Genomic DNA, 20,942 nt, shown 5'->3' with positions numbered 1-20,942 from the left:
TTCAATCACTACAAGAAATACCAGGATAAATGAAGCCACAAGGCGACAAATCAAATGCACTAAAGGTTTTGGATAAGATGGATGTTTTGTTGATTTCTTCATCTTCACTTAAAGCAGATGTTTCCATCTACCAGCTACATTCTCCATTTCTATCTCTGTCTTTGCTGTCACTCACTTTTGGATTTGTTCTGTAAATGTTTTTATAAAATTGTAAAAGTATCAACCCTATGAGCTGTCAGAATGAAAAACAATTGTCAGGCTTTTGCCAGAACTAACTGGCAGCCTGGGTTTTTTTTAATCTATTTATTTAGGCATGAATTATGGCAAATGAGAAAATGTCAATCCATTTTTCATTGTCTGTGCAAACTGAACTGCGGCTGGACTAAGAAAGCCAGTGTGGGCTTGTGGTCCAGATGGAGAGATGAGGAGAAAGAAGGGAGGGATGAGAAAGAAGAGAAGGCAGCTGTGGTTAGGGGGAGCAGAAGGACAGAAGAGAGGTAGAGGGATAAGTGATGACATGATGGAGGAAGAGGAGGAGCAGGGAGAGGGATGACAAGTATGGTGGTGATTAAGTTAGCTCAGTTAAGAGAGAGAGAGAGTGTGTGTGTTGCTGACCGAGGTAGCAAAGAATGACAAGTATGCGGGACGTTTTCCAGAGCTCTGGTTTCGTGGATTCAACCACTGTGAGGTGGCGAGCGAAAGATGGAGCGGGTGGCTCGGACAGAAAGAGAAAACTCACAAAGATATTGACTAAAGAGGAACGATGGGCACAAATATGAGCACACACAACCTATAACACATCCCGATGTGTGTTTAGATGATGAATGGCTGTACTTGCCCTGTTTTTTCCCTTTTCAGTTCCCCTCTATCACTCACACAAACACACACACCAGGATAAGCCATAGGGTGGAGTGGGTCATGGCTACAGTCATTGTTGTTCTGGCCGACAGACTTCCTGTTCCAAGCAGCTATGACGCCCGTCACCACAGCACAGCTGCTCAGACTGACAGGAACACACACAAACTGCTCATTCATATTTAATTGTGCACAAGGATTCATACCTGCACAACACTTCTTTTCAAACACATTGTCCACATTTACCCTTTTGCACCACACACACACACACACACACAAACGCGCAAAGCCTTGGCATGGAGAACCTGTAGTTTGATGCCATATTTAAACCAGATGAGCAGAAACCTGTAAAGCCTTTGATTATGACCCAGTGCAGAGACTCAGAGAAACGTTCCAGCTCAGCCACTTCAGCCCGTCTGCAGCCCTGTTTGTAGGTCTGTAAACATCCTCAACACGTCATAAATCCAAATCTGAAAGCTTTTAAAGACAAATGTGCTCTGATGGAAGAAAAGCCCTCAGATTTGAAAACAATTTAAATCCTTCTTTTAGACTTTGTTTGTACAAGCATGGTGAATTAATCCGAAACCATCTGAGAATTAGCACTTTGACAAAGTCAGTGTTAACTCACACATTTCACATTCTGTACCTAAATATAACCTAAATATTTTACTTCTGAGATATGCACACTGATCCCGCTAATATTTAGATTTTGCATCATTTTTGTGGTGAAATTGAACACTGATTCAGTTTGTGTCCAAAGGTCTCCTTTCAGATCCACCTCTGATCTGTTAGCTGGCTGTTTATTGGATGTTGTCTGAGAGGTATAATGAAGGATGGAGGAGGACAGTGTCACTGTTGTGATGTAACACAAATACATCTTTAAATTTTAGGTGAAAGAGCTGTTTATTTTTGGATGCTTCCACTTTGGATTACAACTGTTACAGCTTTATTCTCCCCCAGGCCACGCTAAACCTTCATTTTCACATTTTGCCTCTTGTCTCACTTTCTCCGCTCCCTATTATCACACCAGCTACAGTATTTTCCTCCAGGTCATGGATTTACCAAAATCTGGTGTGTGAGGTGTACCGTATGTGTGTGTCGGGTTATTTGTATGTTTCTTTGTCTGGCCATTGGGGTTTTGCTGCCACATCATCACAGACCACCAACTAATTCTCCCTCTGTGGGCCTACTCTGAATGTCAGGACGTTTCTAGGGCAGCAGCCCCCCCCTGTGACTCTGCCACAGACCCGGTTAGATGTTATTTTGTCCTGGAGACAACCAAATGAAAAGGATGTACCTGATGCTAGTTACATTGTGGAATGATGATTTGTATGGTTGTATAATAATCTTTTGAGTGAAATACAGATAAATATAATGCTGCACTTACTTCAGTCCTCTAAATTCTACTGTACCCAACGACTCAACTGGGGCAATGGACCAGAGCTTGATGTTTGGATGCAATCATGGCACAGAGTTAGTCAGGTCTGGTTGTCTTTAGGGTCGGGTGGCTGCCTCTGTTGTCATCACAAGATGGCTCCAGCCCTCCACTGTGACATGTGTGTGACTAATGTGGCCAGACAGGTGAAGTTGTGCATGCATTTGCTATAAATGTGTTAGTCTGTGTCTGCTTTTGTGTAAATGTGGGTATGTGTAAGTGAAAGTTGTGCGCACCTATGCAAGTGTCTTATTGTACCCTACCGTGTGTGTGGGTGTGTTGTCGACTCAGCCTTTTCCAGTCAGCCCCTCTTTCGTCGAACTCTCTAATCCCTGTAATCCCCCACCCCCTCCTCCTCTTTTTTTCCTCCTACCTCCACCCTCGTTTCTCCGGTTTCCTTTCTGTCTTCTCTCCTCTCTGCACATCCCTCTTTCTGTCTTTCATCTCCTTATGCTCACTTGTTTCTTATATGTGGGCACATAATGTGGGACAGCTCCATTTGTCATCATGTAGATTGAATGCATTGTGTATTTTTGACCACAGACTGCTATACTCATAAACTGTGGTTTCAAATAAGCAACTTAAACTGGCATGTTGTCCACATGCGTAGTTGTACTCTTTTCTTTTTTATTCATTCATTAACGATCCACTGACATCCCTCTCTTCTCTTCTCCCAGGCTGTAGAGAGAGAGCAGGTGGACAGCATTCAACCGAAGCTGCAGCACGTCAACGCAGTGGGTCAAGGTCTGATCCAGAGTGCCGCCAAACACACTGACACCCAGGCACTGGAGCACGACCTGGAAACAACCAACCTCGGATGGAACTCACTAAACAAGCGGGTACGACTCGTGTGTGAAACCTGGAGGTCCACTCATATATAAAACATAAGAGCGGTGTTATTATACTTCCTGCCAGTTTCGAGCTTTTGGTTTTATGTCAGTCATCTGGTAGAAGTGTCCGGAAACAACAGTTCATATGCCGGAGTTGTGTTCAGCTGGCAGCCAGGTCTGTGACAGCATTAGCCTAAGTGATGCTGCTGCTGGTGATGAAATCAAAAGCCTGAACCCTCAGCAGCGCCTCTGTTGTTTTTTTTGTGTCATGACATATGACCCTCAGACACTGCTTTTAGGAACTGTACAAACATCGTTTAATATGGAGAGGTTGGCTTACATGTTCTTCAGTTTATGCCTGGGGCAGGGTAGTCTGACTTTTTTGGGAAAGTACAGAAGACTTTTTTTATTTTTAACACCCCACATTTACTGTACATTTCTAAACTCAAACTTCAAACCAAAGCTTTAGTGTGCAATTTGGGCTACAAAAGGTTTTTTTTTTTTTTCTTATTATAGGAGCCTACCAAAACATATCGTGCTGAGTAACGCTTGTCACAGGTTCTGCATTCGATTTCACTATGACGCACCCGCTTTGGAGGGAGCTAAATTTCAGCACCTCTCAGGGGGTAGTATTTAAATAAAGTACCGGGAAGGGGTGGGTGCATGCAGCGCAGCCGCCGGTGATTGGTTAAATGTTCACATCTTCACACCTCAAGCATAAGTATTAAAAGCACTATGTATAAACACACAGTTGACTGCATACGCGAGAGAGGAGCAGCCCCTCCCCCCTCTAAACAGAGACCGACAGAGATAATACAGTGGAAAAACAAAGCAGGTCGGTCTGTGTCAACCCCAGAGGCTACGCTTGGTGATGGTTAAGGGAAGTACAGTGCTTGTTAGGTTTTGATAGTGTAAACACAGCTTAAGGCACAATCTGACATATGTAGGAGATATATGTCAGTTTCAGTCATTTACCATTAACAGATATGATCTCTCTATTATTTTCTCTACCACTTTTTTTCTAAATCAAAACAAGCAGTAAGAAAGTTGCATACATCATCAAGATATGTGTGGGGTGTTTATTCTTATGGTGTCATGTTGTTTTGTCCTTTACTGCTGCTGGAACACTGGAACTTCCCCACTGTGGGACCAATAAGCCTACCTACCTACCTAAAGTTGGCCTGTATCCAAGAAAGGTCAAACATGTGTTTGCCATAAATGTGGAGGATTGCTATTTCTGCTTCTATTTTGCACAGTGACAATCATTACTCAATACATTTATTGGCGCAAAGACTTGTAACAACCTAGTGTCATGTTTTGAGATATTAGATGAAAGGTTTTTATCAGGTCAATAAAATACACATAATGCAGGGGACTGAACTGCCCATTTGATTCATTTTTGTGAAATCTGTTGTGTGTGTGTAGACCTAAATAACATTTACTTTAACACTGCTTCCCTGCTCACAGACGTCTCTCATGTCCTCAGGTGGCAGAGCGGATTGCCCAGCTACAGGAGGCCCTGTTGCACTGTGGGAAATTCCAGGATGCCCTGGAGCCGCTGCTAAGCTGGCTGAATGACACAGAGGAGCTGGTGGCCAATCAGAAGCCTCCCTCTGCCGAGTACCGTGTTGTCAAAGCTCAGATCCAGGAACAAAAGGTGCGAAATGAAGAAGGGTGCAGCAAATAAATTATTCTTTTTAGATAAAAGAAACAAATGAAACATTATTGGTACAGAACAGAGAGATGTAACTATTAAAGCAGTGTTGATTATCTGTCTTCGGCTCATCAAGAGGACATTTTCATGAGGAGTATCTGCTCACATTTTCCATTATGGGGATTTGAAGTAATGATCACCACTGAGCGCATGCTGCTCCTCTCTCTTTGAAGTGTCCTGCCAGCTTCTGTCTGTAAATTAGAGTGAATCTGAATTTCCTCAATTCTAGATTATCATTATAAAAAACAATTCTGTTGCTTATCAGACAGGTTCATTGACATGTTATTGACATTCAGATGTCCTCCATGTCTTTAAACTGCAAACAATAAATATTTGAATGACAAACACACACACAGTCAACCATCCGTCTGCCTTGCATACAAACAGACACACACGCAAGGTGGACTTGTATTGTTTTCAGATACACACAGTGACACGCTTTTCCCTTTTTATCCAGCATACACTTCCTGTTTTTGTGCACATAAGAGCGCTGTAGTCTCAGCCAGCACTCAGTCACATGTGTTTACATCTGTGACGGAGAGTGGTGTCACCGCTGGGCTAAAACAACAAAGTAAAGTGAGGAGAAGTGGATTCTAGGTGTTGAACCAAACAAGTTTTCTTCTGCAGTTTCAGAGACGTAGTTATTTTCACTGGTGTAAACAGTCTTCCCTTTTGCAAGCATCATCGGTTTTTCAGTTTGCATTGATTATGGAACATGTTAACAGAAAACCAATTATTTCTGTCAAATTGAGTTAGTGTACACTCAGTCAACTATTCTAAGTGCATCCTGTGGTCTCATGCTTTTAACTAGCTTCACAAATGTAAATTTAAATTAATGGTCTGTTTTTAAAGCAGCAGTTTGAGATTTTGTTATTGTGTTAGTCTAAATATTAGGACTACATCTCAGTTTACAGGAGTACACTAAAGGGCACTCCTATGTACAAATTCAACCAGTAACTGTGTATTTCTCTTCCTCCAGCTGCTCCAGAGGTTGTTAGATGACCGCCGGCCAACAGTGGAGATGATCAGTGTTGAGGGCGAGAGGATCGCAGCCACAGCCGACACCCAGGACCGAGACAAGATCCAGACTCAGCTCCGGGGTCTGGCAGAGAGATGGACTGACCTGCTGGACAAGGCCAGCGCCAGGTAGGTCTTCTCTGCAATACATGGTGGTGTGTCAGCCAATGATCCACTCTGATCCACTCGCCTCATGGTCTTCAGTTTAATCTCTGACCTCCCTGCTCACTGAGAAACTGTGGAACTCAGCACGTGTAGATGCCTCTGACTTTTTTGGGATTCCAGTTAGCGTATCTCTGTGATTCTTAACACTTCAGAAATAGTATCAATCAGTTCATTTTATGTATACGGCAAATTATCTAGAAAACAAGAAGTTAGATTTTTCTTGGTTTGGGAAAGAAGTCAGTGGTGTGCCTCAAGTATTTGTCTTGTGGTTACTTCTCGTTTTCTTGTTTCGTCTCTAGGTGACTCAGTTCAACACTGCTGTAATTAAAGAAAGGACAGTATCATTACTACTGGTTTCTGTGGCCTACCGATGATTTCAGAGGCCCTAAGGTTCACCAGGGAATGTAGGGTTTCTTTTGGGGAAAACACCCTAACAAATATGGGGTGATGAGGCTTCCTATCTCAGTGACGTCTGATCGTGACAACATACTGTCATAATATAAGTTCATGCCAGAGATCTTACTGTAAGGCACGGTGTGAAGTTGTCAGTCACGTTTATGGGATTTATTAACTTTGTCTAGTGTTTGAACAGAAATATGAACACACAAAGTCACACAAAAAGGTTTCTCACCACTTTACAAAACCTCCCTTTTTCTACCTCCAACACTTAATAATCCATTTTCTGTTGATCTCTTTATGGAAAGCATTTCAAATTTAATAGTATAAAAATTTTATGAAGTGTTTATTAAAAAAAGGTTGATAGGTGTATGACAAAATAAAGTCCAAGTCAAGCAATGAAGCATGAAAAATTAATATGTGAAAGCAATAAAATACCAATAAAACCCCCTCCCCTCGGCTCTCAGGCAGCGGCAGCTGGAAGAGCTGCGGGTTTTGGCTCTTCAGTTCCACGAGGCCCTGGAGCCGCTGGGCGAATGGCTGAGCACCACCGAGAGACGCCTGAGCTCCGCTGAGCCCATGGGAACCCAGACGGCCAAGATCACCCAGCAGATCATCAAGCACAAGGTACCGTTTGGCCCCATGGTTACAGAGACCGCGTCCTAATGGATACTAACTTGGATTTTATTATAGTTCAGTGTAACTAACCTAGTGAAAAGATGCTGAGAGAAACAAAAAGCATAAGAACCACAAGCTTGAATTTACAACCCAGCTCATCTCACAAATTCAATTCTTGCTTTGTTCATCAAGTTTTTTTTTTTTAAGTTTTGTTACTTTAAGTTACTTCACGCAGTCATGATTGGTGTTTATGATTTCCTGTTTGATTTGTCATTTTTATGCTTATTTTGTCATCATCTGTTTTTCTGTTGTTCTTTCCTCACTTCCTTCACCTTCCCATCTCACACACACACACACACACACACACACACCCACAATCAAACAAAAACCCTCACGTACTTCCCAGGCGCTCCAAGAGAATGTGTCCTCACGAGAACCAGAGGTTGAGCACCTCGAGTCCCTTGGCCAATCTCTGACCCCACTCAGCTGTGCAGCTGATCGCAGTTGGTTAAGTGAGCGTGTGGGGACGGTGAGGTCGGGTCACTCGGAGCTCGCCGACTGGTGCTCCAGGCGGGCGGCTCTGCTGGAGCAGGCGCTGGCAAACGCTCAGCTGTTTGGGGAGGAGGAGGTTGAGGTGCTGAACTGGCTGGCAGAGGTGGCTCAGAGACTGGCTCAGGTCTCCGTCCAGAGCTACCAGCCTCAGCTGCTGACCGAGCAGCACAAACACACTCTGGTACGACCTCATCGCCTGAATGCCAATAAAGTGCTCATGAGAACTGTTGTTTGCGAGAGCCGTACAACAAAAAAAGCATATAGTATATAAATATTGTAGTCATACACTTTTTTTTGCCTCATAGGCATTAAATGACAATAGTTAGATCAGCTTGACAAACCACAAATAAATCCAGGTTTGACTTCGTTTATTGCAGAATGTACTGATGTCCTGATTCAAGCACTGAAAACTCAGCACAAGTTTTCTGTATTAAATTGGAGAAACTGTCTGCTGGGACCGCCGTATATAGACGAACCGCTCACAGAGATTCTGCACTACTAATATGTGCTCATGTATTATGGCTCTAAAGAACACATTTGAAAAACTGGTGCAGTTTTATTATTTCGACCCAATTTGAGAGTTTGGGGTGTCGAGGCACAATGAAAAAATGTTTTTATTTTATGTTTTATGTTAACTCTCTCTCCTCCCTCAGTCTCTAAATGAAGAAATCTTGAGCAGGAAGAAGACGGTGGACCAGGCCATCAAGAATGGACAAGCTTTACTCAAACAGACCACAGGTGATCTCATGCTCTTAAACTTCTCTATGTTTATTAACCCACGTTTTTAATACCCTTAATAAAAAAGTTGTTAAACACTGTCTTTAATCAATCAGCCTTTTGTTGTCTGAAGGCCTCGGTGTCTCTACACAGACACAGAAAGACCAGGCTCAGTGAGAGAAACGCATTAGACGGAAACACTGTTTTAGATTCACATCCAAACCACACATTTTTATACCAGTGGTGAACCAAGCTGTGGCATCTGGTGTGCGTCGCACATCATGATATTAGCCACGCTCCCTGTAGCACTATTAGAGTTGATTGTTGGTCTAACCCTTAAATACCCTCTGTTTGTGTACTGTCATATTTAGAGGGTTAGACAAATGTTGTGGTGTTAAGAGCCGTGCTGAGCTGTCAGCACACTACTGTCAGATTTTACAGAATGAGTATGTGTTGTACGGGTTTTATGAAATAATGTAAGACTCTGGTTAAGTTTGACCTTCTTGATCTTTTGGCAAAACACACTTAAATCGAAAGAGTAAATTCAAGAAGTAGAAATAAGCGTCTTTATTTACAGGCATCATAAGGATCATCAAAATATCAGGACTTTCCCTGTCTGTGCTTGTTCAAATTGACACGTATCCTCCTGCAGGTGAGGAGGTTCTCCTCATCCAGGAGAAGCTGGATGGCATCAAGTCTCGCTATGCTGAGATGACAGCTGGTAGCAGCAAAGCCCTCCGCACCCTGGAGCAGGCCCTGCAGCTCGCCACACGATTCGCCAGCGCGCATGATGACCTCAACCAGTGGCTGGACGGCGTGGAGGCAGAGCTTAACAGGGTGGAGCCGGATGCAGCGCCTGCCTACCAGGAGAGACAGAAGGTGGGTGGGGTAAAATGGGAAACGTGTGTGCATGTGCAAGAGGGAGATGGTTACAGTTGTTTCTTTGGTGCTCGGATGCAACCCTTAAATACCTCTTTTGTTTAAAAACAGTTCAAAACTGGTTCTGTAATATGGAAGCTACTGTGCTTCGCTGCTCATCCACATTTTGCATATTTTAAATATGTTTTTCTTTCAATATAAAAAGGTACATGCTGTCTGAGTTGTTTGAGAAGAGCACCTAAATTTCACATCAACCTGTGTTTGTGATGACATTTTTAGCCTAGTATCACGGCTGAGTTACCATAGAAACACTGATTTCTGGGAACAGTGTGTAAAAGCTATTGAAAGGATCATTGCAATTTAATTTCTTTTTGCCTCCACTTTTTTCACCCCATAATGACATTTTCAGCATTTACCATTAAATGTGCTTTCAGGCTTCCACACTTGAAAAGTAAAGCAACCTCAGCCGCCACAGAAAACTGAGACACATCTGACGCCATTTAGTCAGTTAAATTGCGTATTAATATACAGTGTGAAGTTGTATTTAAAATGTCTATTTAAACATGTTTTCCACTGATTTTAGCTTTTGCTTCTTAAAGTAATCCTTCACTTTCACTGTTGCAGGAGCTGAAGAAAGTATCAGCAGAGAAGCGACTGGTGCTGGACACAGTAAATGAGGTGGGCAGCGCACTGCTGGATCTGGTGCCGTGGCGAGCCCGTGAAGGCCTGGACCGTCTGGTTGCCGATGCCAACCAGCGTTATCGCCAGGCTGAAGAAACCATCACCCAGCGCGTGCAGCTGGTACAGGCCGCCATCCAGAGGTCACAACAGGTGCTGCGAGCTTGTGTAAACCCACGTGGTTATTTTAAACCTGCATTAAATTTGTCTGTTTGTCTGTACTGAATATGTTTACTGAATATGAACATTATCTCCTTCCTTCAGTATGAGGAGGCAGTGGATGCGGAGCTGGCCTGGGTGGGGGAGACAGAGCGTAAGTTGACGTCTCTGGGGCCTCTGAGCCTGGAGCCGGATGTGACCGTGGCCCAGCTGCAGGTGCAGAGGGCTTTCAACATCGACATCATTCGACACAGAGACGCTGTGGATCAGCTCCTCGGCACCAGAGACGACATCCTGGAAGCTTGCAGTGATGCCCAGAAGGATGCACTGATGGTGAGTTACTTATGGATAATGGGAGAATTAAAAGGAAAGTGAGGAACACACTGCTTGTCATCTGTAGAACGTGTATGAATGTGCAGGAACACACTGCTTGTCATCTGTAGAAAGTGTATGAATGTCTTCTTGAACTTCTCCAGATAAAGACAGACTCTCTGAGCGCTCGATACGATGCAGTGAGTCAGAGCCACAGTGAGCGGTTCTCAGCTCTGGAGCAGGCTCAGGTTCTGGTGGCTCGGTTCTGGGAAACCTGTGAGGAACTTGAGCCGTGGCTGGGCGAGACTGAAACTCTCATCACCCAGCTGCCGCCACCAGCCATAGACACAGACACTCTCCGACTACAACAAGACCAGATGAGGGTAAGAGTATTATCATCTCTGTGGCACTTTTCTGTTTTAGGTTTCCTCTCATTGTGGTCACCAACTAGAATGTCTGCTTCATTTCCACTTTCTGACTTTCCTCTCCAGCTGCTCAGGGAGTCGATCGCAGAGCACAAGCCCCACATTGACAAGCTGCTGAAGATTGGACCCCAGTTGGCCGAGCTCAGCCTCCAGGAGGGGGCGAAGGTGACGCAGCGCTACACTGAGGCTGAGAGACGCTACCTGGCCATCAAAGGGGAGGTGAAAGGTCGTGCTACTGCGTTGGACGAGGCGGTTTCCCAGTCTGCACAGGTACGTCACAGTGGGCGCTGTTTTTCTGCTCGGTTTCAGAAGCTCTGTGATAACTGCAGACCTGGGTCTAATCAATCCTATTATTTAGTCTGTTTGCAGCTCCAGACTTAAATTACATTTTGTTTATAAATTGACCAAATTAAATCCATTTGCTTCTCAGTGCAGAAAAATTATTTGTAAAAGATGTTTGTCCCCAGGCCTGTTTGTAGCTGTGAGAATGATGTGATTACTAAACAGCATGAGGTTTATGTCAGTGTTTTTCTCTGTTTGCTCTTCATTAAATATTTGTTGTGCAGTACCACAAGTTTGGTTTAGTTTCACTGTCATTTGTCGTTTTGTGAGCTAATTTCTTTGTGTATTTTAGTTTTAACTTTTTATATCAGAAAGAGACATATAGCACTGTTCAGTCTTGTTTCACAAGAAACTGTTGTTCAGGAAAAAATGACCTGTAACAAAATCTGTCATCCAAACTCTTAACTTATCACGTCATGTCTTTTTTTTTTGTGCTAGTTTTTTTTTTTTCCTTAATCTTCATTTTGTAACTCTGAAGCATCGAATCACTGATATGACAGGCGTCAGGATTGCCCGAATTTTTGTACAGTATGCACGTCTCTGATTTAACTCATTGTATTGTTTCTCCACCCTCCGTCCTCTTTAAATCAATCTGTGCATTGCTCCTTCTTTTCCTCCACCTGCACTTCTTGTCCCTCACTCCACCCTAAACCAACCACCTCCTTGTCTCTCCTCCCTCATCCTTTAACTTCAATCTAATCGTGTTCACCACCCCTCACCGTTGCAACCCGTTCCCTCTTCCACCCCATCCCTTGTTCACTGTGGATGTGCTGTATGTGTTGCCCCACCACCACCACCACCACCACTTTCTCCATGGTCACTGCTCACTGCAATCACCCAGCTTTTAGAGGTAAGACCGCTGACTGACATCAGCAAACAGGCACTCAGGTTGTGGTTACGCCGCACAATGTGGTCGACTAACGAGATTTGACTCTGCTAATGTACTGACCTTGTATCAGTCAGTTACTAATGAAGCCCTAATCTCACCAGACAAACACGTTTTAATTTTTCTAAATTGGATTGTAAAAAATGTATTACTGCTTTCACTTGACTTCATCATGTTGGATTCAGCCATGATTGTATTGATCTAAACACTGATTCCAGTCATGTCTGCCCAGCCTGAGTGACCACATGACTGAACTAGATCTGTTAGGAACTGTGCCTTTTCTGTAGGACTGTAAACTGAGACATTTCCAGTAATACTGGTTTTAGTCTACATCTGGGCTTGATTCACAACTAGGCTTTGCCCTTTGTATCACAAAATTATTTCCCTTGTGACTAGATGGGATTTGTGTGTTATGTAGTGATCACACAGTTTAATTTCCCTTAGATGTAAAAAAGTAACTCAGCACAAATTGTGCCATTTGTGCTCTCTTGTCCAATATGTGTCCTGAGTCCTTTAGAGTGGATTCGGCTGTGTTAATAGCCCCCTCCTCTGTGGCAGATCCACCTTTGTCAGAGTTGCACAATCTGGATGGCATGTTGAAGTCCTGAGATATCACATAAAAACCTATCAGCTTTTTAATTGGAAATTTTGCTTATTACTGGAATCTGTTATTTTTAAAAGCCTAACATTTGATGCAGTCTGCCACAGATGGCAGACTGCATCAAATGTCACTAAGATATCAAAAACCCAACCTCAGCACACTCTCTCCTCCTCCTCATAACATTTTTTCCACCTTCATCCTTAGTTTCATGACAAGATGGACCCCCTGTTGGAGACCCTGGAGGGGGCGGTGCAGCGGCTGCGGCTGGCCCGTGGCAGCAGAGGGGGAGAAGATCAGGGAGCAGCTCGCGGAGCACCGAGCCCAGGGGCTGGAGCTGGACAAACTGCTGCCCAGCTTCTCCGCCCTCTGTGCCCGAGGAGAGGAGCTCATCGGACGAGCTGCTCACGATGATCCTGCCGCTCAGGGTGAGTCGCTGGGATGTGAATGACGGCCAGATAACATTTAGATATTAACAAAATGAGACAAAGGGATTATTAAGTTGTGTGTGGGTGTATCCGACTCTATACAGACTGATATTCAGGACATACTGAAGAAAAAAAACATTAGACCAAATAAAATAAGAAGTTCAGGGAGAGGTAAATGTAAAAAGGACAGCAGTGTCCTTGTGTTATGGTTCTGCGTATTTCCTCCAAAGCCACCACATTATGAAACAAAACACACACGTCTTTGTTAAACTACCCCACAAAGGACTTGACAATGAATGGTCCACTGTGCAGCATTACTGGGAGTGGACTGATGAACAGCTTCACTAACCAGGACTGGATGCTAGATGGCAGATTCAACAAAGAAAACATTATCACTCTTGTTAAAATGATCTACCCTGCTAAAGAATGACCACGAAGCATTCCCTTGTGTGATCTCACTAGCTGTTTTTACTGATCAATTTAAAACCAGACTTTGCTCTCTCTCTCTCCTCCAGCCGTTCGTTCCCGCCTCCTGCGCCTTCGTTCTCTGTGGGATGAGATCCGGCAGCGGGCGGAGGACAGGGAAGGGAAACTGAATGACGTTCTAGACCTGGCTGGGAAGTTCTGGGCCGACGTGGCAGCGCTAATGAGCACGCTCCGAGACTCCCAGGATATTGTGAGAGAGCTGGAGGACCCTGGTGTGGACCCCTCGCTCATCAAGCAACAGATTGAGGCTGCTGAGGTGCATTGATTTCACATTACATATCCAGATAGCTGTTGCATCATGGTGAACAACACAGAGGGAGCAGATAAATAGCAGTGCAGTTTTTTTTTTATCCTAAATGACCCATTGTGATGTCCCTCTGTTCCTGTATTAGGCCATTAAGGCAGAGACGGACGGCTTGAGAGAGGAGCTGGAGTTTGTCAGAACCCTCGGGGCTGACCTCATCTTTGCCTGTGGAGAAACGGAGAAACCTGAGGTCAAGAAGACCATTGATGAGGTGAGAAATCAATAACATGTCAGGGGTCTAAAGTGAATTAGATAGAAGTGCAGAGGGGCATAATCTGTATCTGAAGTGAGAAAATAATTTTGATTTGTAGAGCACCACTACATGTTGACCAGTAATACCTCTGTCTTCCTGTTTGTCCTCTCAGATGAACGTTGCCTGGGAGGGCTTGAACCGAACCTGGAGAGAAAGGATGGAGAGACTGGAGGAGGCAATGACGGCCTCTGTGCAGTATCAGGATGCGCTGCAGGTCTGTATATAGTTAACTGCTTCTTTTTCTTTAGGTCAAGTTGACTGATAACATTTTTTGTGGCTCCAGATGTTGACATGTTGACACTATTAGATTTACATTCTCTTTTCTAAGCAATGTCGGTTGAGCTCATTTTAAAACCTGCTGGTGCAGCTCCTGATTTTTTTTATTTTTTATTTTTATTTATTTGCAGTCCATGTTTGACTATCTGGACAACGCAGTGATCAAACTCTGTGAAATGTCAGCAGTGGGAACTGACCTGGGAACTGTCAAACAGCAGATTGAAGAGCTCAAGGTTGGCATGAGAGTTGTATTTTTTGCTCTTCAGTGTCTAATTGGCCGCTCATGAGCACATTTTACACAAACATTTTTCAGTCTAGAATGAAAAATATCCTATTACTGTTAGCACTTTTTGAGGTTGTGAAATATCTGAGGTGGTGAGTTAGTGTTGCAAGATTCGCTGTAAAATATTTTTAAATCAAACTATATTTTGGAAACGACGGGGTTATTTGGCACAAGAAGTAGTAAGATGTGTCTGTTTTCTTTACCACACTCCTCCTCTCATCCTTCCATTCACGCTGAGCAGCAGTACAAGGTGGAGGTTTACCAGCAGCAGATTGACATGGAGAAGCTGTGCCACCAGGGGGAGCTGCTCTTAAAGAAAGTATCAGACCAGACAGATAGAGATATGATCAAGGAACCGCTGACTGAGCTCCGACACCTCTGGGACAACCTGGGGGATAAAATCACCCAGAGACAGGTAATAAAACCACAGTTTGGCACAGTTGTCCCTGAGTAACATACTGAAGCGTCAACCATTCTAATGGTATTATTCTGTGACTAACCTTGTTCTTCACTGTTTCCCTTGGGAAGTTGATGATGTTGGTCTTTGTTGGTATGCTGTAGGATTCTGAGGCTGCTCCTCAAAACAGTCCAAATATTTGAGTTCCTATTTTTAAGCCTGAACTCTGCTCCACCACAGCACAAGCTGGAGGCTGCCCTGCTGGCTCTGGGTCAGTTCCAGCATGCCCTGTCTGAGCTTCAGGCCTGGCTGAACCACACACACACCACCCTGGACACACAGCGACCTGTTAGCTCTGACCCCAAGGCCATCGAAATCGAGCTGGCTAAACACCACGTACGTTTGCATTCAGTACAAACTTAGATTTGTCATCTTTGTTCCTTATTTCTCATTCTTCCTAGGCAGGTTGATATTGTAAATGAACATGTTTTTGGCTTGAGGCTTTTTTGGTGCATATGAATCTTTCTTTTGTTCTTTTTGGAGAGCCATACATCATAAATGTTGGCCTCCTGTGTACTGCTGTCTGCATCTCACCATTCCATCTCACCAGTTCATTGTAATTAACTTCTTTTGCCAGGTTTTGCGTAATGATGTGCTGTCCCATCACGCCACCGTGGAGACTGTGAACAGTGCTGCCACTGAGCTGCTGGAGTCCTCTCCTGGCGACGAGGCCAGCCACCTGAGGGATCATCTGGATCAGCTCAACCAGAGCTGGGAGAGTCTATTGCTCAAGACCCAGGAGCGACAGAAACTACTGGAGGCCGCCCTCCACCAGGTACTGTACAGAAAAACTGTACCCTGTTGAATTAAAATAACAACCCGGTCTTCAGAATAGGGAAGCAAAGAAACAAACTGTTGTAAACATTTCACACAGTTTTTCACACAGAGTTTTGACTTTACTCTTCTTTCCTGGACATAAAACCTGTGAATTGACATTAAAATTTTATTCTTGGCCTTGGAAGCAGTAGTTGCCAAAACAGTGTCACCAGAAGAAGGTCCATTTAGCAGCAAATGGAGTTTGTCCAGTTGTCATGTGATACATTCTGGTGACAGTTTAGTAAAAAACTTGTAGTAGTTTCTGTGATTATACAGTTATTATAGTTGATATACCTTTATTATGAACATTATACTTTTAAAAGTATTAAGTTTATTAGCAGCCATGGTTGCAGTAATGGTGGCAGTGTTGCTATATCACTAGTAGCATTATGATTAAAAATAGTACTAACAGCAACAGTATATTACACTAGTATCAAAACTATAAAGTAATATTTCTGTTAATATAATTAGCTGATGCCTTTGCCCTCCTCCCTCATGGGCTCCTCCTATAGGCTGAAGGTTTCCATGGTGAGTTGGAGGAGTTTCTCCAGTGGCTGAGGAGGACTGAGAGCCAGCTGTCTGCTGCCAAACCAACAGGCGGTCTCCCCGAAACTGCCAGGGAGCAGCTACAGCAACACATGGTAACAGGGAGTCACATACACATTTATACCCAGAGTATCGTGCACAATACAGAACCTGGAGCCTAGAATGAGAGAATTTATAGGTGTGGCCTCTTAACACTAATAAGAACTTAATGCAAGGAGAAGAGCATTTTAACATTCAGCTCATTAACACGGCTGCACATTATTTTGGCCATCTGGCAACAAAATTTCTCCGTTGCCAAAAAAATTAGTTGGTGGAAAAAAACAGTAGATGGTGTAGATGTGTTTATTGGAATGGTTCACCATCATAAATCACAAACAAATCCTGTGTAAATGTGCCTACAGTGAGTAACTGATTCGGTGTTAGGACAGCAACAGGTATTGTTGTCATTTCAATAACAGGTTTTAAGAGTGCATAAAAGTTGTTGCTAGCAAGGTTTTGAGAAATGCTCAGGGTATTAACTTCCACATAGTGCCTGTTTGTACAGAGAGACACTTGGCATATGGTGACTATGAAACCTTCATAGCTTCCGTTCTAAACCAACCAGTGAAACACAACGCTCTGTTTTTAAGCAAAGTATCATTTCACACTTGTTCTTCTGTGTCTCCAGGAGCTGCAGGCTCAGCTCTCTCAGCGAGCAGACCAGTACCACCACCTACTGGACCAGGGAGAGTCCACGCTGGTGGCTCGGGGAGGAGAGGAAGCGGGACCCGGCACCACGCAGACGCAGCAGAACCTGGCCATGCTTCAGAACAAGTGGGCCAGCCTCAACGCCAAGATGGACGACCGCAGGGTAAGGAAGTGGGAGGTTTGTCCTGCTCTGCTAATGTTCTGTTGCTGCTTTGTTAGTGACTTTGACCTCTGCTTGGCAGGCAAAGCTGGAAGAGGCTGTTGCCTTGGCAACAGGTTTCCAGACTTCTCTGCAGGACACCATCAACTGGCTGACTCAGGCTGAGCAGACCCTGAACATGGCCCAGCCCCCAAGCCTCATCCTGGACACCGTTCTCTTCCAGATTGACGAGCACAAGGTAGACACCAAATTAAATGTCTGGTTGTCTTTGATAATTTAACACGTTATTGTACTGAGATTATCACTTCTCCTAACTTGTTCTGCACCTGTGTTTGTTCAGGTGTTTGTGAATGAGGTGAACACCCACAGGGAGCAGGTCCTTGCCCTGGAGAAAGCTGGTTCTCAGCTTCGCTTTGCCAGTCTGAAGCAGGACGTTGTTCTCATTAAGAACCTGCTGCTCAGCGTCCAGGCTCGCTGGGACAAGCTGGTCCAGAGATCCCTGGACCGAGGCCGACACCTCGATGAGGCCCGCAAACGAGCCAAACAGGTGCAGAACAGATAGTTACGCTAACGCTGAATACACATAAGTTTGTTTGTATGACTTTGTGTATTATAATATCAAACCTTTAATCTGTTTCACTATTTTTTTTAGTTCCATGAGGCCTGGAGGAAGCTGACTGACTGGCTAGAAGAAGCAGAGAAACGACTGGACTCAGAGCTGGAGATCTCCAACGAACCAGACAAGATCAAAGTACAACTGGCCAAGCACAAGGTACAGTAGGAGAATATATCATGAATATTTTCATGATTTCACTGTTTCTAAATTTCTCTCTTGTTGTATTTTCATCTACAGGAGTTTCAGAAAGCGCTGGGATCAAAGCAGCCAGTTTATGACACTACAGTGAGGTCTGGTAAGGCCATGAGGGACAAGGCTCAGCTGCCTGCAGACACCCAGAAACTGGATCACCTGGTAGGAGAAGTTCGTGACAAGTGGGACACCGTCTGTGGCAAGAGTGTGGAGAGGTAAAGAGGATGACGGAGTGGAACAGAAACCGGTTTATCCAGCAGGCCATTACAGGTCTGAATTGTCATATGAAAAATAAAGTATGATCATTAACAGCTGTTGTTTTCTTGCCTCATCTAGACAACACAAGCTGGAGGAAGCTCTGCTGTTTTCAGGCCAGTTTGCAGAAGCTCTCCAGGCCCTTGTTGACTGGTTGTACCGAGTTGAGCCACAGCTGGCTGAGGATCAGCCCGTCCATGGAGACCTGGATCTGGTGTCCAACCTCATGGACTCACACAAGGTGTGCACACTAAACTGAACTGACTTGTTAATTCTGTATAAGAGGATAATAAGCACAAAAAAGTTCTGAGTCTGTTGGTACCTGCAGTGTGCTGCCTTCATAACACAGCCTAATGATGAAACCTTACAGGCCTTCCAAAAAGAGCTGGGTAAGAGAACAGGCAACGTTCAGGCTCTGAAGCGTTCAGCTCGAGATCTGATGGAGACCGGCCGCGATGACACGGCATGGGTCAAAGTTCAGCTTCAGGAGCTCAGCAACCGCTGGGATACAGTGTGCGCCCTGTCAGTCACCAAACAGACCCGCCTCCAGCAGGCGCTCAAACAGGTCAGCGAAGAAGCTGCACTGCTGATTTCAAGTTTAACACTTCTTTCATTTCCTTAGATTAAACCATGTAACCACAGGACATTTTTAAAAATGTTTGCCTTTCATCTTTCCAACATCTGTTCTCCGACAGGCGGAGGAGTTTCGTACAGCAGTGCAGGTGATTCTGGAGTGGCTCTCGGAGGCGGAGCAGACACTTCGTTTCCGCGGCGTCCTCCCCGAAGAGGCGGAGACTCTGCAGGTGCTGCTGCACACACATCGTGACTTCATGGGCACAGTGGAGGAAAAGAGGGTGGATGTCAACAAGGCTGCTGGTATGGGGGAGGCCATCCTGACTGTGTGTCACCCTGACTCCATCACCACCATCAAACACTGGATCACCATCATCAGGGCGCGTTTCGAGGAGGTGAGGCAGTAGGACTGAGGTGTAGAATCAAAGCTGTTGGTCTGGTTTCCCTTCATTAGATTGTTCTTTCTGCCCATGATAGATTCATTTTAGTTCATAGCAATCCCCAGTCCAGTTTTACACAGCAACACCTTTCCTGTGCAGGTGCTGACATGGGCGAAACAGCACGAACAGCGGCTGGAGACGGCTCTGACTGAGGTGCTCAACAATGCTAACCTGCTGGAGGAGCTGTTGTCATGGCTACAGTGGGCTGAGACCACTTTGGTCCAAAGAGACACAGAGCCACTTCCTCAGGACATCACACAACTCAAATCACTCATCACCGAGCACCAGGTGCGCAGTTCTGGCTGCGCTGTTGTTTGTGGGCCGCTAAACACAGTATTTTAATGCATCTCCAGATGGAATTAAACCAAACTGTTTGTACTTTTCATTGGCAGTTGTGTTACTCACAGAGTGCATTTGTTGTTTTTAGATGTTTATGGAGGAGATGACGAGGAAACAGCCGGATGTTGACAAAGTGACGAAGCCCTACAAAAGGAAGCCAGCTGAGGCTCCCAGCAGCCTGGCTGAGAGGAGAGGAGCTCGTACGTCAGCCTATGTTTAACTTTTAGTGAACAAATATTATTTTGTCTCTCTCCTTGATAATGACATGTGCTACAAATGTACGGGTTACTCATACTATTACATTTACAGAAAGAGGGCACTATTTTTGTGCATCCTCTACAGGTAAACACCAGCAGCAGCAGCAGGCGACCATGCAGGTTTCTGGAGGAAACCCACGACTCAACCAGCTCTGCGCCAGGTGGCAGCAGGTTTGGCTGCTGGCTCTCGACCGCCAGCGCAAACTCAACGATGCTCTGGACAGGCTGGAGGAGGTAGTCTTCATGTTTGTACATTTTAAACGGAGCAGAATTCTGCTAAAATTATTGTCAAAGCATACATTTAAGTTAAATTCTTGTCTAATCAAAACTCAGTTTCTGACATTTACAAGAGTTCTGTTAGTTTAATGTTCAGACCTTTGGCCTCTACGTTTTGGATGTGACGTGAAATCTAACATACGTTATCAACTTTCAGCTCAGAGAGTTTGCCAACTTTGACTTTGATGTGTGGAGGAAGAAGTACATGCGCTGGATGAACCACAAGAAGTCTCGCGTCATGGACTTCTTCAGGCGCATTGACAAAGACCAAGATGGAAAGATCACGCGGCAGGAGTTCATTGATGGCATCCTGGCATCAAGTAGGTTATGGGTGTTGACGTGTTTGAACGACTGTTTATTTGGTCGGGGGTCACTAGATGATTGGTGAAATCCTGTTGCCTTTCTGTGCAGAGTTTCCCACCAGTAAACTGGAGATGACTGCGGTGGCAGACATCTTCGACAGAGATGGAGACGGTTACATTGACTACTATGAGTTTGTCGCTGCTCTGCATCCCAACAAGGATGCTTACAGACCAACCACCGATGCAGATAAAATAGAGGACGAGGTAAGAAAAGCCTGATGGAAAAAGAATAGGTACAAATCCCACGCACAAACAGGTAAAGATGGTATTATGATGATATAAACAGTGCAGTTCGGGGGCCTCGGGTTTATTGGACAGTGAACACTCAGTCGTGGTTTGTTTGCCGATATGTTATGTG

The 20,942-nt window shown here is 44.6% G+C and overlaps 1 protein-coding gene across 1 annotated transcript in view; it reads left to right on the top strand.

Annotated features, from left to right (window-relative positions):
* The window catches only part of macf1a (microtubule actin crosslinking factor 1a), a 192,321-nt gene that overhangs the window by 156,609 nt on the left and 14,770 nt on the right, over positions 1-20,942 (top strand). Inside the window, 35 exon segments of the mRNA XM_020618510.1 lie at positions 2,968-3,129; positions 4,607-4,777; positions 5,814-5,980; positions 6,880-7,039; positions 7,437-7,763; positions 8,236-8,320; positions 8,952-9,178; positions 9,803-10,009; positions 10,121-10,348; positions 10,492-10,710; positions 10,819-11,022; positions 11,936-11,944; positions 12,786-12,850; positions 12,852-13,006; positions 13,522-13,748; positions 13,885-14,007; positions 14,162-14,263; positions 14,457-14,558; positions 14,850-15,023; positions 15,246-15,401; positions 15,643-15,840; positions 16,394-16,522; positions 17,095-17,277; positions 17,357-17,512; positions 17,615-17,821; positions 17,927-18,046; positions 18,128-18,297; positions 18,419-18,578; positions 18,708-18,902; positions 19,033-19,305; positions 19,450-19,638; positions 19,778-19,889; positions 20,032-20,180; positions 20,380-20,542; positions 20,634-20,788. Of these exon segments, the coding sequence (XP_020474166.1) occupies positions 2,968-3,129; positions 4,607-4,777; positions 5,814-5,980; positions 6,880-7,039; positions 7,437-7,763; positions 8,236-8,320; positions 8,952-9,178; positions 9,803-10,009; positions 10,121-10,348; positions 10,492-10,710; positions 10,819-11,022; positions 11,936-11,944; positions 12,786-12,850; positions 12,852-13,006; positions 13,522-13,748; positions 13,885-14,007; positions 14,162-14,263; positions 14,457-14,558; positions 14,850-15,023; positions 15,246-15,401; positions 15,643-15,840; positions 16,394-16,522; positions 17,095-17,277; positions 17,357-17,512; positions 17,615-17,821; positions 17,927-18,046; positions 18,128-18,297; positions 18,419-18,578; positions 18,708-18,902; positions 19,033-19,305; positions 19,450-19,638; positions 19,778-19,889; positions 20,032-20,180; positions 20,380-20,542; positions 20,634-20,788 (5,829 nt within the window).

This window comes from Monopterus albus, unplaced genomic scaffold, assembly GCF_001952655.1.
Source record: "Monopterus albus unplaced genomic scaffold, M_albus_1.0 scaffold206.1, whole genome shotgun sequence".
NCBI lineage: Eukaryota > Metazoa > Chordata > Actinopteri > Synbranchiformes > Synbranchidae > Monopterus > Monopterus albus.
Note: the sequence above shows the minus strand (reverse complement) of the source record. Positions and strands in the feature narration are given on the sequence as shown.